Source organism: Lethenteron reissneri, chromosome 64 (assembly GCF_015708825.2).
Source record: "Lethenteron reissneri isolate LAM-NWPU_2019-01 chromosome 64, ASM1570882v1, whole genome shotgun sequence".
In the NCBI taxonomy this organism is placed as follows: domain Eukaryota; kingdom Metazoa; phylum Chordata; class Hyperoartia; order Petromyzontiformes; family Petromyzontidae; genus Lethenteron; species Lethenteron reissneri.
The window spans coordinates 3,532,675-3,549,841 of NC_083842.1; the positions used below are offsets into that span (position 1 = coordinate 3,532,675).

At 59.4% G+C, this 17,167-nt stretch overlaps 1 protein-coding gene across 1 annotated transcript in view; it reads left to right on the forward strand.

The window, feature by feature from the left end:
* LOC133358989 (A disintegrin and metalloproteinase with thrombospondin motifs 6-like) overlaps positions 1–17,167 on the forward strand; it is a 56,895-nt gene that overhangs the window by 12,504 nt on the left and 27,224 nt on the right. The window contains exons 5-7 of the mRNA XM_061577367.1: positions 3,169–3,403; positions 3,996–4,228; positions 5,973–6,056. Coding sequence (XP_061433351.1) covers positions 3,169–3,403; positions 3,996–4,228; positions 5,973–6,056 — 552 coding nt within the window. The remainder of the gene's footprint in view (positions 1–3,168; positions 3,404–3,995; positions 4,229–5,972; positions 6,057–17,167) is intronic.

Sequence of the window (17,167 nt, forward strand, 5' to 3'; positions counted from 1 at the left end):
TGATCATACTTCACTACGCTGGTCAGTGCGATTGTCCGTGGCCGTGAATCGAACTCGGGGCGACGGGTTCACAGCGGGGGCGAGTGACCGCCGCCGCCGCTGCCCCCGCCCCCCGTAACGACGCGGAACCGGCGAGCGCGCCGCCACCGCCGTTCCCACGGTTCTGGGAAAATGGAAATCGTGGTGGCGGAGCGGCGGCACGGCCTGGCGCTGGTGCCGCGCCGCTGCGGTGGCGGCCGTGGCGGCCAGCCCGGTCCTCGCCCCGCTGTGGCGGCGGCGGCGGCGGCAGCGCCAGCGTCGTGCACCCCCTCTGGCTGGCGCGCGGGTTTTTGAGGTCGATGTTTTTGTAACGGCGAGCGAAGTCGGAGCGCGCAGAGTGGGAGAAGGAGAGAGAGGGAGAGGGGGGGGAGAGGGAGGGAGAGAGGCGGGGGTGGTGCAGCAGAGCAAATGCTAGACAGGAAGGACTGTGGGTCCAAGGCAAAGGGGGTGCGTGTGTGTGCATGCGTGTGTGGAGTGTGTGTGCGTGTGTGTGAGTGTGTGTGCGTGTGTGTTTGTGCGCGCGTGTGCGTGTGTGCGTGTGTGTGCATGTGCGTGCGTGCGTGTGCGTGCGTGTGTGTGTGCGCGTGTGTGGAGCGGTAGTGCAGCAGTTATTGCTCCGCGCTCCGAGGCTGACGACCCTGGTTCAATGCCCGCTCAGGGCCAACACCGGTGACGATTATCTGAACCGGTCATGGGCCTCCCTTAGGTCGACTCAGCCGCAAATGAGTACCTAGTGCGGTGTGTATTAAACATCGCCACTGGGGAGACAAAGGCGGCCGGGCGTGGCGCTGCCCACCGACTTCCCTCGTGTACCGTGCCGGCCTCCGTAGGTGCTACTCGCTAACAGCACTTGCCCCAACAGTCTGTTAAGGCTACACGGGGGGGGGATCTTTGTCTTTGCTCTGTGCGTGCTTTGCTTGTGGCAGCCCCGTGCACTGCTGAGCCACTTGCTCACGGCCACTGGCTTGAACTATAATGACAACAATAATGCTACTGCTGCTGTCGTCATCACTCACGGCCCTTGCTTAATCCGCTGCTGGATGAAGGCCGCCCCAGGGCAGCGTTGATCATCAGGGTGGCGGCGAAGTGGTGACGCTCGCGCCGCGCAGCAAGAAGAGCGTGGGTTCGATTCCCGGCTCTGGCCCCCTTCTGTGTGGAGTTGCAGTGTGTGAGTGTGTGGTGAGTGTGAGAGTGTGATAAGTGTGTGTGGTGAGTGTGTGAGTGTGTGTGTGAGAGGGTGACAGTGTGTGTGTGTGAGTGTGTGTGTGAGAGTGTGTGTGTGAGAGTGTGTGAGTGAGTGTGTGTGAGATTGTGTGTGTGAGTGTGTGTGAGAGTGTGTGAGTGTGTGTGAGAGTGTGTGTGAGTGTGTGTGTGTGTGTGAGTGAGTGTGTGTGAGAGTGTGGTGAGTGTGTGTGTGTGAGAGTGTGTGTGTGTGTGTGAGAGTGTGGTGTGTGTGAGTGTGTGAGAGTGTGGTGTGTGTGAGTGTGTGAGAGTGTGGTGAGTGTGTGCGTGAGAGTGTGTGTGAGTGTGTGTGTGAGAGTGTGGTCAGTGTGTGAGAGTGTGTGTGTGAATGTGTGTGTGAGAGTGTGTGTGTGTTGGAAACATTTAGGCTGGCCTGCCTACGATCCATCCTGGGCTTAACCAGGCTGGATTGTGTGAGGAGCTCACAAATCCTTGAAAGATCTGGGCAAAGTCCCATCGGTGAGCTCCTCCGGCAGGCAAGGCTGCGTTGGCTGGGTCATGTAGCTCGCATGCCCAGCCACCGCATGCCTAAACAGCTTTTGTTCGGCCGGATCGAGGGGGCTAAACGGGCGCGGCACGGGCTACAGAAGAGATGGAGTGATGTGGTACAGGAGGACGTGGAGCTGAGTGGACTTGCCGATGACTGGTACCAGCGGTGTCAAGATCGGCCTCAGTGGAGGAGGCTCGTGAAGGACGTTACTGGGGAGTTGGAGGCAGTCGCCCTACAACAACAACGGAGGGCGGAGGAGCGACGCTCACAACAACGAGCGGAGCGCCGGGTGGCTAAAGCACAGCAAGTTGGTACAGTAGGGGGCAAAGGTGGTGCATCAGCCAGTCATATCGGTCATCTCGATCAGTCGACCCGTGGCACCTGCTGGGTCTGCCCCGTGACCTCCTGCCAGCGGGCGTTCGACACTTCACGTGGCCTCAAGGTGCACTTGGCCTGGCACAAGCGTCGTGGTGACGTCACCGCCACTTAGTGGCGAATGGCGGTTGTTTTTGTTGTTGTGTGTGTGAGTGTGTGAGTGTGTGGTGAGTGTGTGTGTGAGAGTGTGTGAGTGTGTGTGTTAAAGTGTGTGAGTGAGTGTGTGTGAGAGTGTGTGTGAGAGTGTGTGAGTGTGTGTTAGAGTGTGGTGAGTGTGTGTGTGTGAGAGTGTGGTCAGTGTGTGAGAGTGTGTGTGTGAAAGTATGTGAGTGTGTGAGAGTGTGTGTGAGTGTGTGTGTTAGAGTGTGGTGAGTGTGTGTGTGTGAGAGTGTGGTCAGGGTGTGAGAGTGTGTGTGTGAAAGTGTGTGAGAGAGAGTGTGTGTGTGAGTGTGTGAGAGTGTGTGTGTGTGACAGTGTGTGTGAGTGTGTGTGTGAGAGTGTGTGTGACAGTGTGTGTGAGTGTGAGAGTGTGGTCAGTGTGTGTGAGTGTGTGTGTGAGAGTGTGTGTGACAGTGCGTGTGAGAAGGTGCGATGAGGTTTTATTTATGGAAGCTGGGCCTCCCGTGGATTTTCAATTGAGGAGGGCACCGTCGGAGTCCCTTGACGTCCCCGCAGACCCAACGTGGCCGCGGCTGCTGAGCGTGGCAGCAATGCCAACGGCAGCGGCCGCGGCGGTGGCTCCGGCGAGAAGTCACGGCGCCTTGTCCAGCGGAGTCCGGAGAGCCGCGCCGTTCCCTCCGGCCGGCTCCGGTTCCGTCAGCGGCCTCCCGTTTAGCGCGGCGCGAACGAAGTTCAACGTGCACGCGGCGATTCGCCCGACCTGGCGACTCGCTAAGCAGGCCGGAGCCTGCTGAGCTTCGCGGCAAACGAACAGACGCGGCCATGCTGATCGTTGGCGCTCGATGGACTCTTTCCCCCCTTCCCTCGGCTCCCGCCCCCCCCCCCCCCCCCCGTACCCACAGCACGGGGTGATCGTGGCGGACGGAGAGGAGTTCTTTATCGAACCGCTGCGGAACGCCACCTCCAGCTCGCCGTCGTCGCCGTCGTCGCGGCGAGCGCGGCGCGGGCGGCACGATGGGGCGGGGCGGGTGGGGGAGGTGGAGGAGGTGGAGGAGAGGCCGCACCTCGTCTTCAAGCGCTCGGCCGTGCGGCTGCACCGCAAGCACGGGGAGGAGGAGGCGGCGTGCGGCGTAGGGGGTGAGCAGCGCCTACGGGTCCACATCATCATCATCCACCTCATCATCATCGTCCACCTCATCATCATCATCCACCTCATCGTCATCATCATCCTCATGCCAACAGACTCTCCCTCCCACTAAGGGGAAGCCCAGGGACCGATTCAAATATTCGTCACTGTTATTGATTGTGGGAGCGGGAATCGAACTCGGGTTTGCCGGGGTTCGTTGCACGGCACGCTAACCGTTGCACCACCGCTCCCCGCACTCACTCACACCCTGGGTCTGGCCCCGACCCTGACGCCTGCTGTATATTTTTGGAGTTTGTGCGTCTTTCCCCGTGGTCGCGTGGATTTTCCTCCGGGTCCTCCGGTTTTTTACCTCGACATTTAGAATCGACATCACCACGCGTTCAGAGTATTTCGCTGCCGCGGTACATTTCCACGTGGTGATGATGATGATGAGCCGCTTCTTTGAGCGATCATTTGTGGCCAGGTCGCTTCCGACAAAGGACTAACAGCTCAGCGGGGCTTCACCCTGGTAAAATTAAAAATAATAGTCTCGTTGAGTAGTTTTAGTGACGCCCTTGCTCGCTCTGTGTTCTGCCCGGGCAGCGAAGTCCTGGACGGGAGGCAGCGGCCGGCGGAAAGGGGCCAAAGCGCCGGCACGGCAGCGCGGGGCGTGGTGGTGGCGGCCGCCGCTGGCGGCGTCGTCGGCGGCCCAGCGCGGGCGCCGCTCGGTGAGCGTGGAGCGCACCGTGGAGACGCTGGTGGTGGCCGACAAGCTCATGGTGGGCTTCCACGGGCGCCGGGACATTGAGGACTACCTGCTCACCATCATGAACATCGTAAGTTGGCGGCCGGGTGGCCCAGCGGGGGCCGTGGGGGCCGAGAGGGCCCCGGTTTAGACTTCCGAAGTTGATTGGTCTCAGCCCGGTCAGCTGTGACTTTCATATAGAGCTAGAGAGTGGCACAGAGACCCATAGACTAGTGTAGAGACCCACAGACTGGCACAGAGACCCATAGACTAGTGTAGAGACCCATAGACTCATGCAGGACCCGGGAGGGCCCGGCTGGGCTCTGCTGGCCGAGGGGCGCCGCTGGAGTTCTCAGCAGCAGGTCCTCGGTCCTCCCGCGGCGGCGGTGGGGGTGGGGGGGCAAGCGGCAGAGAGGCCCCGAGAGCGAGGTGCCGCTCGGCAGTAGCGTCGGGGGCGGCCACCGCGACCGTTTAAACGGCAACCGCTCGCCGCGCTGGGAGGGGGCGCTGGGCGGTCGCGAGGACGCGAGCGTCTGGCGGTCTCGCCACTCTCGAGCCGGTTCGGCGGCGGCTTAAAATGAAACCGGAGCCCTGGCGGCACCCGTGGGAACGAAAGTGCCGCGAGTTCGTTCGTTCGTTCGTCGGTCGGCAACGCGGCGCCCCGCATGCGCACCTCCGAAGCTGACCGCGACAGGCGGCGCGGCCGGCCGGTTTGCCAAAGGTGAGCCCACCTGGTGGCTCGGCGCCAAACACCTGCGCAAGCTCGGGCTCGCTCCCGACGACGAGCGCACGGTGAGCACCGTGGGAGCGGTGCTCGGTTCTAGGCCAAAGGCACTGGGAGAGTGAGAGCAGAGAGAGCGAGAGAGACAGATGGAGGATGACGACCCAGAATGATTGAGCCACCTTGACCTCGGACGAGCTGCCCGGCACGCGCTGACCGGGCGAAATCGAGGGCCGCCCCCCCCTCTCCCCCCCCCCTCTCCCTTCCCCCCCCGCGTGACCACCGTGCGTCGTCACGGCCCCTGTGGTGGAGGTGCCGCCATCATTCCCTGTGCAGCAGCTGGGAGTTGCCAAGCGTACACACGTGTGTGTGTGTGTCCACTGTGTGTCCTCGTGTGTGTCCACGTGTGTGTGTGTTCACGTGTATGTTCACGTGTGTGTCCACTGTGTGTCCACGTGTGTGTCCACGTGTGTGTGTGTTCACGTGTATGTTCACGTGTGTGTCCACTGTGTGTCCTCGTGTGTGTCCACGTGTGTGTGTGTTCACGTGTATGTTCACGTGTGTGTCCACTGTGTGTCCACGTGTGTGTCCACGTGTGTGTGTGTTCACGTGTATGTTCACGTGTGTGTCCACGTGTGTGTCCACGTGTGTGCCTTTGTCTTTTGTCCGTGCATGTGTGTCTGCGGGGAGTGGTGTTGTAGCAGTTAGAGCTCTTCAAACCCGGAGACCCGAGTTCAATTCCCGCTCATGGCCAACACCAGTGACGATTATCTGAACCGGTCTTGGGACTCCCGTAGGTCAACTCAGCCTCAAATGAGCACCTGTGGAGACAAAGGCGGTGGGGCATGGTGCTGGCCCACCCACCCCCTTGTGTGCCTTCAAAGCAGCGCTTGGCCACACGGGATCTTTGTCGTTGTGTGCGTCGGCAGACGGACGGTCGTGACGCCCAACTCGGAAGTGACTCGGCTTGTGTCTCCCCTCGCCTCTCCCACCCCGGCTCCCCACCTCCACTCTCCTCGCCCTCGACCTCCCCCGCCCCGCCTTCCCTCTCCCTTCCTCTACCCCGCCCCGATCCCCTGGTCAACCCAAACCTGTTTTGTTTGGTGGAGGTCAGGTCGCCAAACTCTTCCACGATTCCAGCCTTGGCAATGCCGTGAGCATCATGGTCACTCGGCTGATCCTCCTCACGGAAGAGCAGGTGAGCGACGTCGCGTGCGCCTGCTGTTGCTGCTGCTGCTGCTGTTGTTGCTGTGTCACCGCGTGTTAGCGTGACGCTGCAGACGATGCGCGTGAATCCGCGACGCACTCACGCGCGTGCATGCCGTGCAGCCGGCCCTCTGGGCAAAGCATTATGGGCAGTTCCCAAAGAAGTGCATTGTGGTCCCTCTTGCCTCAGGCTGCCGTCACGGTAAATGTGAGCACACGAGACCGACTTTCTGGGCAGTGGCAGTGATGCAGAGATAGACAAACACAGCCGGTCACAATTTGCTCAAATCAATTTTGACGGTGACCTGCGACAATGGGACCAGAATGAACTCGTTCAGGAATTGCCGCTGCCGTAGTTTTTTGCTTAACGCACGGGCGGAGGCCGTGTACACATCTCTACGCGTGTCTGTGTCCGCCGTCGCCGCCGCCATCGTTGCCCAAGACAGCGGTCGGTCAGCGCCGACGTCGCGTGCGTGGTGAGCGTGGCACACAGTGGCACATGTGGCGCACGTGTCCGCGAGAATGAGGTCAGTAGCACGCAGCCGTGCGCCAGACATGTGTTCGGTGTTAGCCAGGGCCCATTAAGGGCCCTCTGTGATCTGTTAAGTGCCTTCCTGTCTGTTTCCCCGCACAGCCCGGGCAGCGTTTTACGGAACCCGTTTCCTACGCCGGTGCAGGCCGGGCGCCCGTCGGTGGCACGCCCCTCCGCTCGGGTCGCTGTCGCCCCGTGGGGTGGCCGCTCCGTAGCGTTGCCGTGGCACCCCCACCGCTCTCCGTAGTAACGGCAATAACGGAGCGCGCGCGGTATCGGCGCCGTCATTGCGATAGCGCGCGGCTGTCGTCACGAAAGAAGGCGCTGCTGCGGTTCGCAGAAGGGTCGAGCCTGGCGGTAGGGAGCGACGTCGCCGCTGTAAAGCCGGCGGCGGCAGTGATGGTCACCACGGGGCCTTCGCAGGCCGGAGCGCCCACCATACGGTTTGCCCGCGGTGCATGTTACAGATCGATGTGATTCTGTATGTCTCTGTGCGAGTCTGCACCATCTGCGAGTCTCCGTGTGAGTCTATGGGATGGGGAGGCAGTCGGTTTCAGGCCAAGAACACAGCACGGAGCATTGGGTTTGGCCTTGGCCCGGGCCAGGAGTCCTCTGCTGGCCGGCGATGTCACCTCCGTGTTGTTGCCAACGTGCGATGCAATCTTCTCCCCCCGGCGACTCTTGTTATTCTTGGGAAACTTGGGGCCCCGTTTCACCTGGGCTTTCACAATAGCTGACGCATCCCCCGCCGCTCTCTCTCAGGGTAATTTGGTTTTAATTATCACGCGTTTCTTGCGTTGCCTAACAGGTCTCAGGGTTTAACTGTTTATCCAGGTGAGAGCTCCTATCCTGCTCAAGAGAGCAGGCCAGGAGTCTTGTTCTCACGGGTGACCCAGGGCACGAGTCTGCTGCCAGTACTGCCGTGCTGTGCTCGTGAGATGTTTCCAGCCGATTAACGATGAGTTGTGTTTATGATTTTACCATGTGTGGGAGGAAAACCGGAGCTCCCAGAGAAAACCCACGCCTTGCGCAAGGGGGCAATGCTCTATCCCCCGCGCGCAGACTGTATCAGATGGCGATCGAGTAATTCGATCGATCAAATCGATGACGATCTTCTGTGGGGGAGCGCTCCGAGGTGGGGGACGAGCCACGACCACTCCTCGTGTCGCCGCGCGTCTGTCTGCTCGTGTGAGCTCCGGCAGAGTCGCTGCATTATGTTTGAAGCCGCTCCGGGAACCCATCCGGGAACCGATCTGGGAATCTTCCGGGAACTGATCCAGGAGCCGCTCTGGGAACCGATCTGGGAACCGATCTGGGAACTGATCTGGGAACTGATCTGGGAACCGATCTGGGAACCGATCTGGGAACCGATCTGGGAACCGATCTGGGAACCGATCTGGGAACCGATCTGGGAACCGATCTGGGAACTGATCTGGGAACCGATCCCGGAATTGCTCCGGGAACCACTCTGGAAACCGCTACGGGAGCTGCTACAGGAACTGCTCCTGGAACCCATCCGGCAACCCATCCAGGAACGGCTCTGGGAAGTGATGCGGGAAGCGAGTTGGCGCTCGGGGACCGCTGTAAAAAACAACACAAACACGGCTGTCCCCCCACATGTGGCAGTCGTGGGGCTTAAAGTCTGCACTGACCCCACCTCAGCTCTAACATTCTAAGGACAAACCCAGCTGGACGAAGAGGGCTGATGCTGGGAAAACCTGAACAGGTGGCAACTCTGGCTGTGATGGTGGCGGTGTTGGCAGTGTTGTCGGCTGCGATGATGGTGGCAGCGGCGGCGGTGGTGGTGGTTGCGATAGAGGAGGCGGTGGCAGCAGTCACGTCTGGCTGCCCACGTGGCTGCCCATGCGGCTGCCCGCGTGGCTGCCCGCGTGGCTGCCCATGCGGTCGCGGCCTGGACGCTCTGCGTATCTCGCGTCCTCCGCGCTCATCGCGCGTCCACCTCCGGGGCCCGGCGAGCGAGCGGGCAGCGGACGAGCGAGCGAGTGAGTGAGTGAGCGAGCGAGCGAGCAGCGGACAAGCGAGCGAGCGTGACTCTGGGTCCCGTCCACCCGAGTGAGTGGAAGAATGCCGGCAGTGTTCCGCTCCGGTGACGCCGCCACCTTCGCCTTAAAATAACCACGGCGCCGTGCCGCCCCCTTCACGCCCCCCCTGGGGCCATGGTAACGGCAGCTGGGGACCGTGGCCTTCAAAGCGTCCTGAAAAAACAAGGCCCCACTCTGCCAGCGTACCATCCGGGGGGGGGGGGGGGGGGGGCGGGGGGGTTCGCCTCCCGATCCAGGCGCCCCTCTCTCTGAGTGGGGTCCGTGTGTTGTGTGTCTCTGAGTGGGGTCCGTGTGTTGTGTATCTCTGAGTGGGGTCCGTGTGTTGTGTGTCTCTGAGTGGGATCCGTGTGTTGTGTGTCTCTGAGTGGGGTCCGTGTGTTGTGTGTCTCTGAGTGGGGTCCGTGTGTTGTGTGTCTCTGAGTGGGGTCAGTGTGTTGTGTGTCTCTGAGTGGGGTTCGTGTGTTGTGTGTCTCTGAGTGGGGTCTAGTGTGTTGTGTGTCTCTGAGCGAGGTCCGTGTGTTGTGTGTCTCTGAGTGGGGGTCCGAGTGTTGCGTGTCTCTGAGTGGGGTCCGTGTGTTGTGTGTCTCTGAGTGGGGTTCGTGTGTTGTGTGTCTCTGAGTGGGGTCCGTGTGTTGTGTGTCTCTGAGTGAGGTCCGTGTGTTGTGTGTCTCTGAGTGGGGTCCGTGTGTTGCGTGTCTCTGAGTGAGGTCCGTGTGTTGTGTGTCTCTGAGTGAGGTCCGTGTGTTGCGTGTCTCTGAGTGAGGTCCGTGTGTTGTGTGTCTCTGAGTGGGGTCCGTGTGTTTGTGTGTCTCTGAGTGAGGTCCGTGTGTTGTGTCTCTCTGAATGGGGTCCGTGTGTTGTGTGTCTCTGAGTGAGGTCCGTGTGTTGTGTCTCTCTGAGTGGGGTCCGTGTGTTGTGTGTCTCTGAGCGAGGTCCGTGTGTTGTGTGTCTCTGATTGAGGTCCGTGTGTTGCGTGTCTCTGAGTGGGGTCAGTGTGTTGTGTGTCTCTGAGTGGGGTCCGTGTGTTGTGTGTCTCTGAGTGGGGTTCGTGTGTTGTGTGTCCTCTGAGTGGGGTCCGTGTGTTGTGTGTCTCTGAGTGGGGTCCGTGTGTTGTGTGTCTCTGAGTGGGGTCCGTGTGTTGTGTGTCTCTGAGTGGGGTCCGTGTGTTGTGTGTCTCTGAGTGGGGTCCGTGTGTTGTGTGTCTCTGAGTGGGGTCCGTGTGTTGTGTGTCTCTGAGTGGGGTCCGTGTGTTGTGTGTCTCTGAGTGAGGTCCGTGTGTTGTGTCTCTCTGAGTGGGGTTCGTGTGTTGTGTGTCTCTGAGCGGGGTCCGTGTGTTGTGTGTCTCTGAGTGAGGTCCGTGTGTTGTGTCTTTCTGAGTGGGGTCCGTGTGTTGTGCGTCTCTGAGTGGGGATCGTGTGTTGTGTGTCTCTGAGTGGGGTTCGTGTGTTGTGTGTCTCTGAGTGGGGTCCGTGTGTTGTGTGTCTCTGAGTGGGGTCAGTTTGGCGTGTCTCTGAGTGGGGTCCGTGTGTTGTGTGTCTCCGAGTTCGGTCCGTGTGTTGTGTGTCTCTGAGTGGGGTCCGTGTGTTGTGTGTCTCTGAGTGGGGTCCGTGTGTTGTGTGTCTCTGAGTGAGGTCCGTGTGTTGTGTCTCTGAATGAGGTCCGTGTGTTGTGTGTCTCTGAGTGGGGTCCGTGTGTTGTGTGTCTCTGAGTGGGGTTCGTGTGTTGTGTGTCTCTGAGTGGGGTCCGTGTGTTGTGTGTCTCTGAGTGGGGTCCGTGTGTTGTGTGTCTCTGAGTGGGGTCCGTGTGTTGTGTGTCTCTGAGTGGGGTCCGTGTGTTGTGTGTTTCTGAGTGGGGTCAGTGTGTTGTGTGTCTCTGAGTGGGGTTCGTGTGTTGTGTGTCTCTGAGTGGGGTCAGTGTGTTGTGTGTCTCTGAGTGAGGTCCGTGTGTTGTGTGTCTCTGAGTGGGGTCCGAGTGTTGCGTGTCTCTGAGTGGGGTCCGTGTGTTGTGTGTCTCTGAGTGGGGTTCGTGTGTTGTGTGTCTCTGAGTGGGGTCCGTGTGTTGTGTGTCTCTGAGTGAGGTCCGTGTGTTGTGTGTCTCTGAGTGGGGTCCGTGTGTTGCGTGTCTCTGAGTGAGGTCCGTGTGTTGTGTGTCTCTGAGTGAGGTCCGTGTGTTGCGTGTCTCTGAGTGAGGTCCGTGTGTTGTGTGTCTCTGAGTGGGGTCCGTGTGTTGTGTGTCTCTGAGTGAGGTCCGTGTGTTGTGTCTCTCTGAGTGGGGTCCGTGTGTTGTGTGTCTCTGAGTGAGGTCCGTGTGTTGTGTCTCTCTGAGTGGGGTCCGTGTGTTGTGTGTCTCTGAGCGAGGTCCGTGTGTTGTGTGTCTCTGAGTGAGGTCCGTGTGTTGCGTGTCTCTGAGTGGGGTCAGTGTGTTGTGTGTCTCTGAGTGGGGTCCGTGTGTTGTGTGTCTCTGAGTGGGGTTCGTGTGTTGTGTGTCTCTGAGTGGGGTCCGTGTGTTGTGTGTCTCTGAGTGGGGTCCGTGTGTTGTGTGTCTCTGAGTGGGGTCCGTGTGTTGTGTGTCTCTGAGTGGGGTCCGTGTGTTGTGTGTCTCTGAGTGGGGTCCGTGTGTTGTGTGTCTCTGAGTGGGGTCCGTGTGTTGTGTGTCTCTGAGTGGGGTCCGTGTGTTGTGTGTCTCTGAGTGAGGTCCGTGTGTTGTGTCTCTCTGAGTGGAGTTCGTGTGTTGTGTGTCTCTGAGCGGGGTCCGTGTGTTGTGTGTCTCTGAGTGAGGTCCGTGTGTTGTGTCTTTCTGAGTGGGGTCCGTGTGTTGTGCGTCTCTGAGTGGGGTTCGTGTGTTGTGTGTCTCTGAGTGGGGTTCGTGTGTTGTGTGTCTCTGAGTGGGGTCCGTGTGTTGTGTGTCTCTGAGTGGGGTCAGTTTGGCGTGTCTTTGAGTGGGGTCCGTGTGTTGTGTGTCTCCGAGTTCGGTCCGTGTGTTGTGTGTCTCTGAGTGGGGTCCGTGTGTTGTGTGTCTCTGAGTGGGGTCCGTGTGTTGTGTGTCTCTGAGTGAGGTCCGTGTGTTGTGTCTCTGAATGAGGTCCGTGTGTTGTGTGTCTCTGAGTGGGGTCCGTGTGTTGTGTGTCTCTGAGTGGGGTTCGTGTGTTGTGTGTCTCTGAGTGGGGTCCGTGTGTTGTGTGTCTCTGAGTGGGGTCAGTGTGTTGTGTGTCTCTGAGTGGGGTCCGTGTGTTGTGTGTCTCTGAGTGGGGTCCGTGTGTTGTGTGTCTCTGAGTGGGGTCAGTTTGGCGTGTCTCTGAGCGGGGTCCGTGTGTTGTGTGTCTCTGAGCGGGGGTCCGTGTGTTGTGTGTCTCTGAGTGGGGTCCGTGTGTTGTGTCTCTCTGAGTGGGGTCCGTGTGTTGTGTGTCTCTGAGCGAGGTCCGTGTGTTGTGTGTCTCTGAGTGGGGTCCGAGTGTTGGTGTCTCTGAGAGTGGGGTCCGTGTGTTGTGTGTCTCTGATTGGGGTCTGTGTGTTGTGTGTCCTCTGAGTGGGGTCCGTGTGTTGTGTGCTCTGAGTGGAGGTCCGTGTGTTGTGGCTCTCCTGAGTGGGGTTCCGTGTGTTGTGTGTCTCTGAGCTGGGGTCCGTGTGTTGTGTGTCTCTGAGTGAGGTCCGTGTGTTTGGTGTCTTCTGAGTGGGGGTCCGTGGTGTGTGTGCTGTCTCGGAGTGGGGTTCGTTGTGTTGTGTGTCTCTGAGTGAGGGTCCGTGTGTTGTTGTCTCTGAGATGGGGTCCGTGTGTTTGTGTGTCTCTGAGTGAGGGTTCGTGTGTTGTGTGTCTCTGAGTGGGGTCCGTGTGTTGTGTGTCTCTGAGTGGGGTCCGTGTGTTGTGTGTCATCTGAGTGAGGTCAGTGTGTTGTGTGTCTCTGAGTGAGGTCCGTGTGTTGTGTGTCTCTGAGTGGGTCCGTGTGTTGTGTGTCTCTGAGTGGGTTCCGTGTGTTGTGGTGTCTCTGAGTGAGGGTCCGTGTGTTGTGTGTCTCTGAGTGGGGTCCGTGTGTTGTGTTGTCTCTGAGCGGGTCCGTGTGTTGTGTGTCTCTGAGTGGGGTCCGAGTGTTGCGTGTCTCTGAGTGGGGTCCGTGTGTTGTGTGTCTCTGAGTGGGGTTCGTGTGTTGTGTGTCTCTGAGTGGGGTCCGTGTGTTGTGTGTCTCTGAGTGAGGTCCGTGTGTTGTGTGTCTCTGAGCGGGGTCCGTGTGTTGTGTGTCTCTGAGTGAGGTCCGTGTGTTGTGTCTTTCTGAGTGGGGTCCGTGTGTTGTGCGTCTCTGAGTGGGGTTCGTGTGTTGTGTGTCTCTGAGTGGGGTTCGTGTGTTGTGTGTCTCTGAGTGGGGTCCGTGTGTTGTGTGTCTCTGAGTGGGGTCAGTTTGGCTGTCTCTTGAGTGGGGTCCGTGTGTTGTGTGTCTCCGAGTTCGGTCCGTGTGTTGTGTGTCTCTGAGTGGGGTCCGTGTGTTGTGTGTCTCTGAGTGGGGTCCGTGTGTTGTGTGTCTCTGAGTGAGGTCCGTGTGTTGTGTCTCTGAATGAGGTCCGTGTGTTGTGTGTCTCTGAGTGGGGTCCGTGTGTTGTGTGTCTCTGAGTGGGGTTCGTGTGTTGTGTGTCTCTGAGTGGGGTCCGTGTGTTGTGTGTCTCTGAGTGGGGTCAGTGTGTTGTGTGTCTCTGAGTGGGGTCCGTGTGTTGTGTGTCTCTGAGTGGGGTCCGTGTGTTGTGTGTCTCTGAGTGGGGTCAGTTTGGCGTGTCTCTGAGCGGGGTCCGTGTGTTGTGTGTCTCTGAGCGGGGTCCGTGTGTTGTGTGTCTCTGAGTGGGGTCCGTGTGTTGTGTCTCTCTGAGTGGGGTCCGTGTGTTGTGTGTCTCTGAGCGAGGTCCGTGTGTTGTGTGTCTCTGAGTGAGGTCCGTGTGTTGCGTGTCTCTGAGTGGGGTCAGTGTGTTGTGTGTCTCTGAGTGGGGTCCGTGTGTTGTGTGTCTCTGAGTGGGGTTCGTGTGTTGTGTGTCTCTGAGTGGGGTCCGGGTGTTGTGTGTCTCTGAGTGGGGTCCGTGTGTTGTGTGTCTCTGAGTGGGGTCCGTGTGTTGTGTGTCTCTGAGTGGGGTCCGTGTGTTGTGTGTCTCTGAGTGGGGTCCGTGTGTTGTGTGTCTCTGAGTGGGGTCCGTGTGTTGTGTGTCTCTGAGTGAGGTCCGTGTGTTGTGTCTCTCTGAGTGGGGTTCGTGTGTTGTGTGTCTCTGAGCGGGGTCCGTGTGTTGTGTGTCTCTGAGTGAGGTCCGTGTGTTGTGTCTTTCTGAGTGGGGTCCGTGTGTTGTGCGTCTCTGAGTGGGGTTCGTGTGTTGTGTGTCTCTGAGTGGGGTCCGTGTGTTGTGTGTCTCTGAGTGGGGTCCGTGTGTTGTGTGTCTCTGAGTGGGGTTCGTGTGTTGTGTGTCTCTGAGTGGGGTCCGTGTGTTGTGTGTCTCTGAGTGGGGTCCGTGTGTTGTGTGTCTCTGAGTGGGGTCAGTGTGTTGTGTGTCTCTGAGCGAGGTCCGTGTGTTGTGTGTCTCTGAGTGGGGTCCGTGTGTTGTGTGTCTCTGAGTGGGGTTCGTGTGTTGTGTGTCTCTGAGTGGGGTCAGTGTGTTGTGTGTCTCTGAGCGAGGTCCGTGTGTTGTGTGTCTCTGAGTGGGGTCCGAGTGTTGCGTGTCTCTGAGTGGGGTCCGTGTGTTGTGTGTCTCTGAGTGGGGTTCGTGTGTTGTGTGTCTCTGAGTGGGGTCCGTGTGTTGTGTGTCTCTGAGTGAGGTCCGTGTGTTGTGTGTCTCTGAGTGGGGTCCGTGTGTTGCGTGTCTCTGAGTGAGGTCCGTGTGTTGCGTGTCTCTGAGTGAGGTCCGTGTGTTGTGTGTCTCTGAGTGGGGTCCGTGTGTTGTGTGTCTCTGAGTGAGGTCCGTGTGTTGCGTGTCTCTGAGTGGGGTCCGTGTGTTGCGTGTCTCTGAGTGGGGTCCGTGTGTTGTGTGTCTCTGAGTGGGGTCCGTGTGTTGTGTGTCTCTTAGTGGGGTCCGTGTGTTGTGTGTCTCTGAGTGGGGTCCGTGTGTTGTGTGTCTCTGAGTGGGGTCCGTGTGTTGTGTGTCTCTGAGTGGGGTTCGTGTGTTGTGTGTCTCCGAGTGGGGTCCGTGTGTTGTGTGTCTCTGAGTGAGGTCCGTGTGTTGTGTGTCTCTGAGTGGGGTCCGTGTGTTGCGTGTCTCTGAGTGAGGTCCGTGTGTTGTGTGTCTCTGAGTGAGGTCCGTGTGTTGCGTGTCTCTGAGTGAGGTCCGTGTGTTGTGTGTCTCTGAGTGGGGTCCGTGTGTTGTGTGTCTCTGAGTGAGGTCCGTGTGTTGCGTGTCTCTGAGTGGGGTCCGTGTGTTGTGTGTCTCTGAGTGGGGTTCGTGTGTTGTGTGTCTCTGAGTGGGGTCCGTGTGTTGTGTGTCTCTTAGTGGGGTCCGTGTGTTGTGTGTCTCTGAGTGGGGTCCGTGTGTTGTGTGTCTCTGAGTGGGGTCCGTGTGTTGTGTGTCTCTGAGTGGGGTTCGTGTGTTGTGTGTCTCTGAGTGGGGTCCGTGTGTTGTGTGTCTCTTAGTGGGGTCCGTGTGTTGTGTGTCTCTGAGTGGGGTCCGTGTGTTGTGTGTCTCTGAGTGGGGTCCGTGTGTTGTGTGTCTCTGAGTGGGGTCCGTGTGTTGTGTGTCTCTGAGTGGGGTCCGTGTGTTGTGTGTCTCTGAGTGAGGTCCGTGTGTTGTGTCTCTCTGAGTGGGGTTCGTGTGTTGTGTGTCTCTGAGCGGGGTCCGTGTGTTGTGTGTCTCCGAGTTCGGTCCGTGTGTTGTGTGTCTCTGAGTGGGGTCCGTGTGTTGTGTGTCTCTGAGTGGGGTCCGTGTGTTGTGCGTCTCTGAGTGAGGTCCGTGTGTTGTGTGTCTCTGAGTGGGGTCCGTGTGTTGTGTGTCTCTGAGTGGGGTTCGTGTGTTGTGTGTCTCTGAGTGGGGTCCGTGTGTTGTGTCTCTCTGAGTGGGGTCAGCGTGTTGTGTGTCTCTGAGTGGGGTCCGTGTGTTGTGTGTCTCTGAGTGGGGTCCGTGTGTTGTGTGTCTCTGAGTGGGGTCAGTTTGGCGTGTCTCTGAGCGGGGTCCGTGTGTTGTGTGTCTCTGAGCGGGGTCCGTGTGTTGTGTGTCTCTGAGTGGGGTCCGTGTGTTGTGTCTCTCTGAGTGGGGTCAGTGTGTTGTGTGTCTCTGAGTGGGGTCCGTGTGTTGTGTGTCTCTGAGTGGGGTCCGTGTGTTGTGTGTCTCTGAGTGGGGTCAGTTTGGCGTGTCTCTGAGTGGGGTCCGTGTGTTGTGTGTCTCTGAGCGGGGTCCGTGTGTTGTGTGTCTCTGAGTGGGGTCAGTGTGTTGTGTGTCTCTGAGTGGAGTCCGTGTGTTGTGTGTCTCTGAGTGGGGTCAGTGTGTTGCGTGTCTCTGAGTGGGGTCTGTGTGGTGTGTGTCTCTGCCTCTGGTCTGCGTGGGGTTCCTTCGGGTGCCGCGATGACTGCATACGCCGCCCCCACCGCCCCCACTGCCACCACCACCACAGCCGCCTCCACCACGTAAATTATTCTCCCGTTACTAATTCCGTTTTCACACTCTTGCCAAGACGCGGCCGGGCGATCTGCCGCCAGCGTTGTCACCGCACCACGGTGAGATCGGGGCGCAGGCACACGCTTCGGCGATTTGATTCCCACTCCTGTGCCTCGCCTGGATCGACTCAGCCTCAAATGAGTAACTGGTGCGGTGTGTAAACATCGCCACTGGGGAAACGAAGCCGGCCGGGCGTGATGCTGGACACACCACCTGCTCGTGCGCCTTGACAGCCTGCAAAGTCTACGCGGGTTTTAGCTTCGTCATTATCTTTGTGCGTGCTTACGTGTGTGCGTACGAGCGTGCGTGTGTGCGTGTGCGTGCATGTATGTGTGCCCGACACTGCATCGTCGAGGAGTTTGTGCAATGTAAACAGAGAGGGGGGGGGGCAGGAAGGTTTCTCTAAACAGCTGAGCGCGCCGTGCGTGTCCACGCTTGTCTGACACCAACGCTCTGCCGGTCCGCTAGTCCCGCCGAGCCCCGTCGCCCTGGAAACAGCCCGCCGAGGCCCGCGGCTCGATCTTCGGAAGGGTGCCCGCCGGGTCTGCTGGCTGTCTGCTCGACGTTCTTGCGCCTCCGGGCGTTGTGCACTCGCCCTCCGTGCCCAGGCGCCGTGCGCTCGGCGCTACGCAGTCTCGGCGCCGTCGCCGCGTGTCCGCGCGTCTCCCCGGCTCGCGTCTCTCTGTCCGTGCGCGCCTCGCTCCACGGTGGTGGCGCCATCGCCGCCCGTTGCGGAGAGCTTCGCGGTTGGACTCCGGCGGCCGCGCCGGCGCAGCGCTGCTGCGGTGGCGCGTGCCAACCGCGCCGTCCGCTTAAATCGCGGTGGACGTTAAAGATCCCGTGGCATCGTTCGCGAGACCGCAGGCTGTTGTAGCGCTTTCGTCGCAGTCAAAATTCAGCAAAA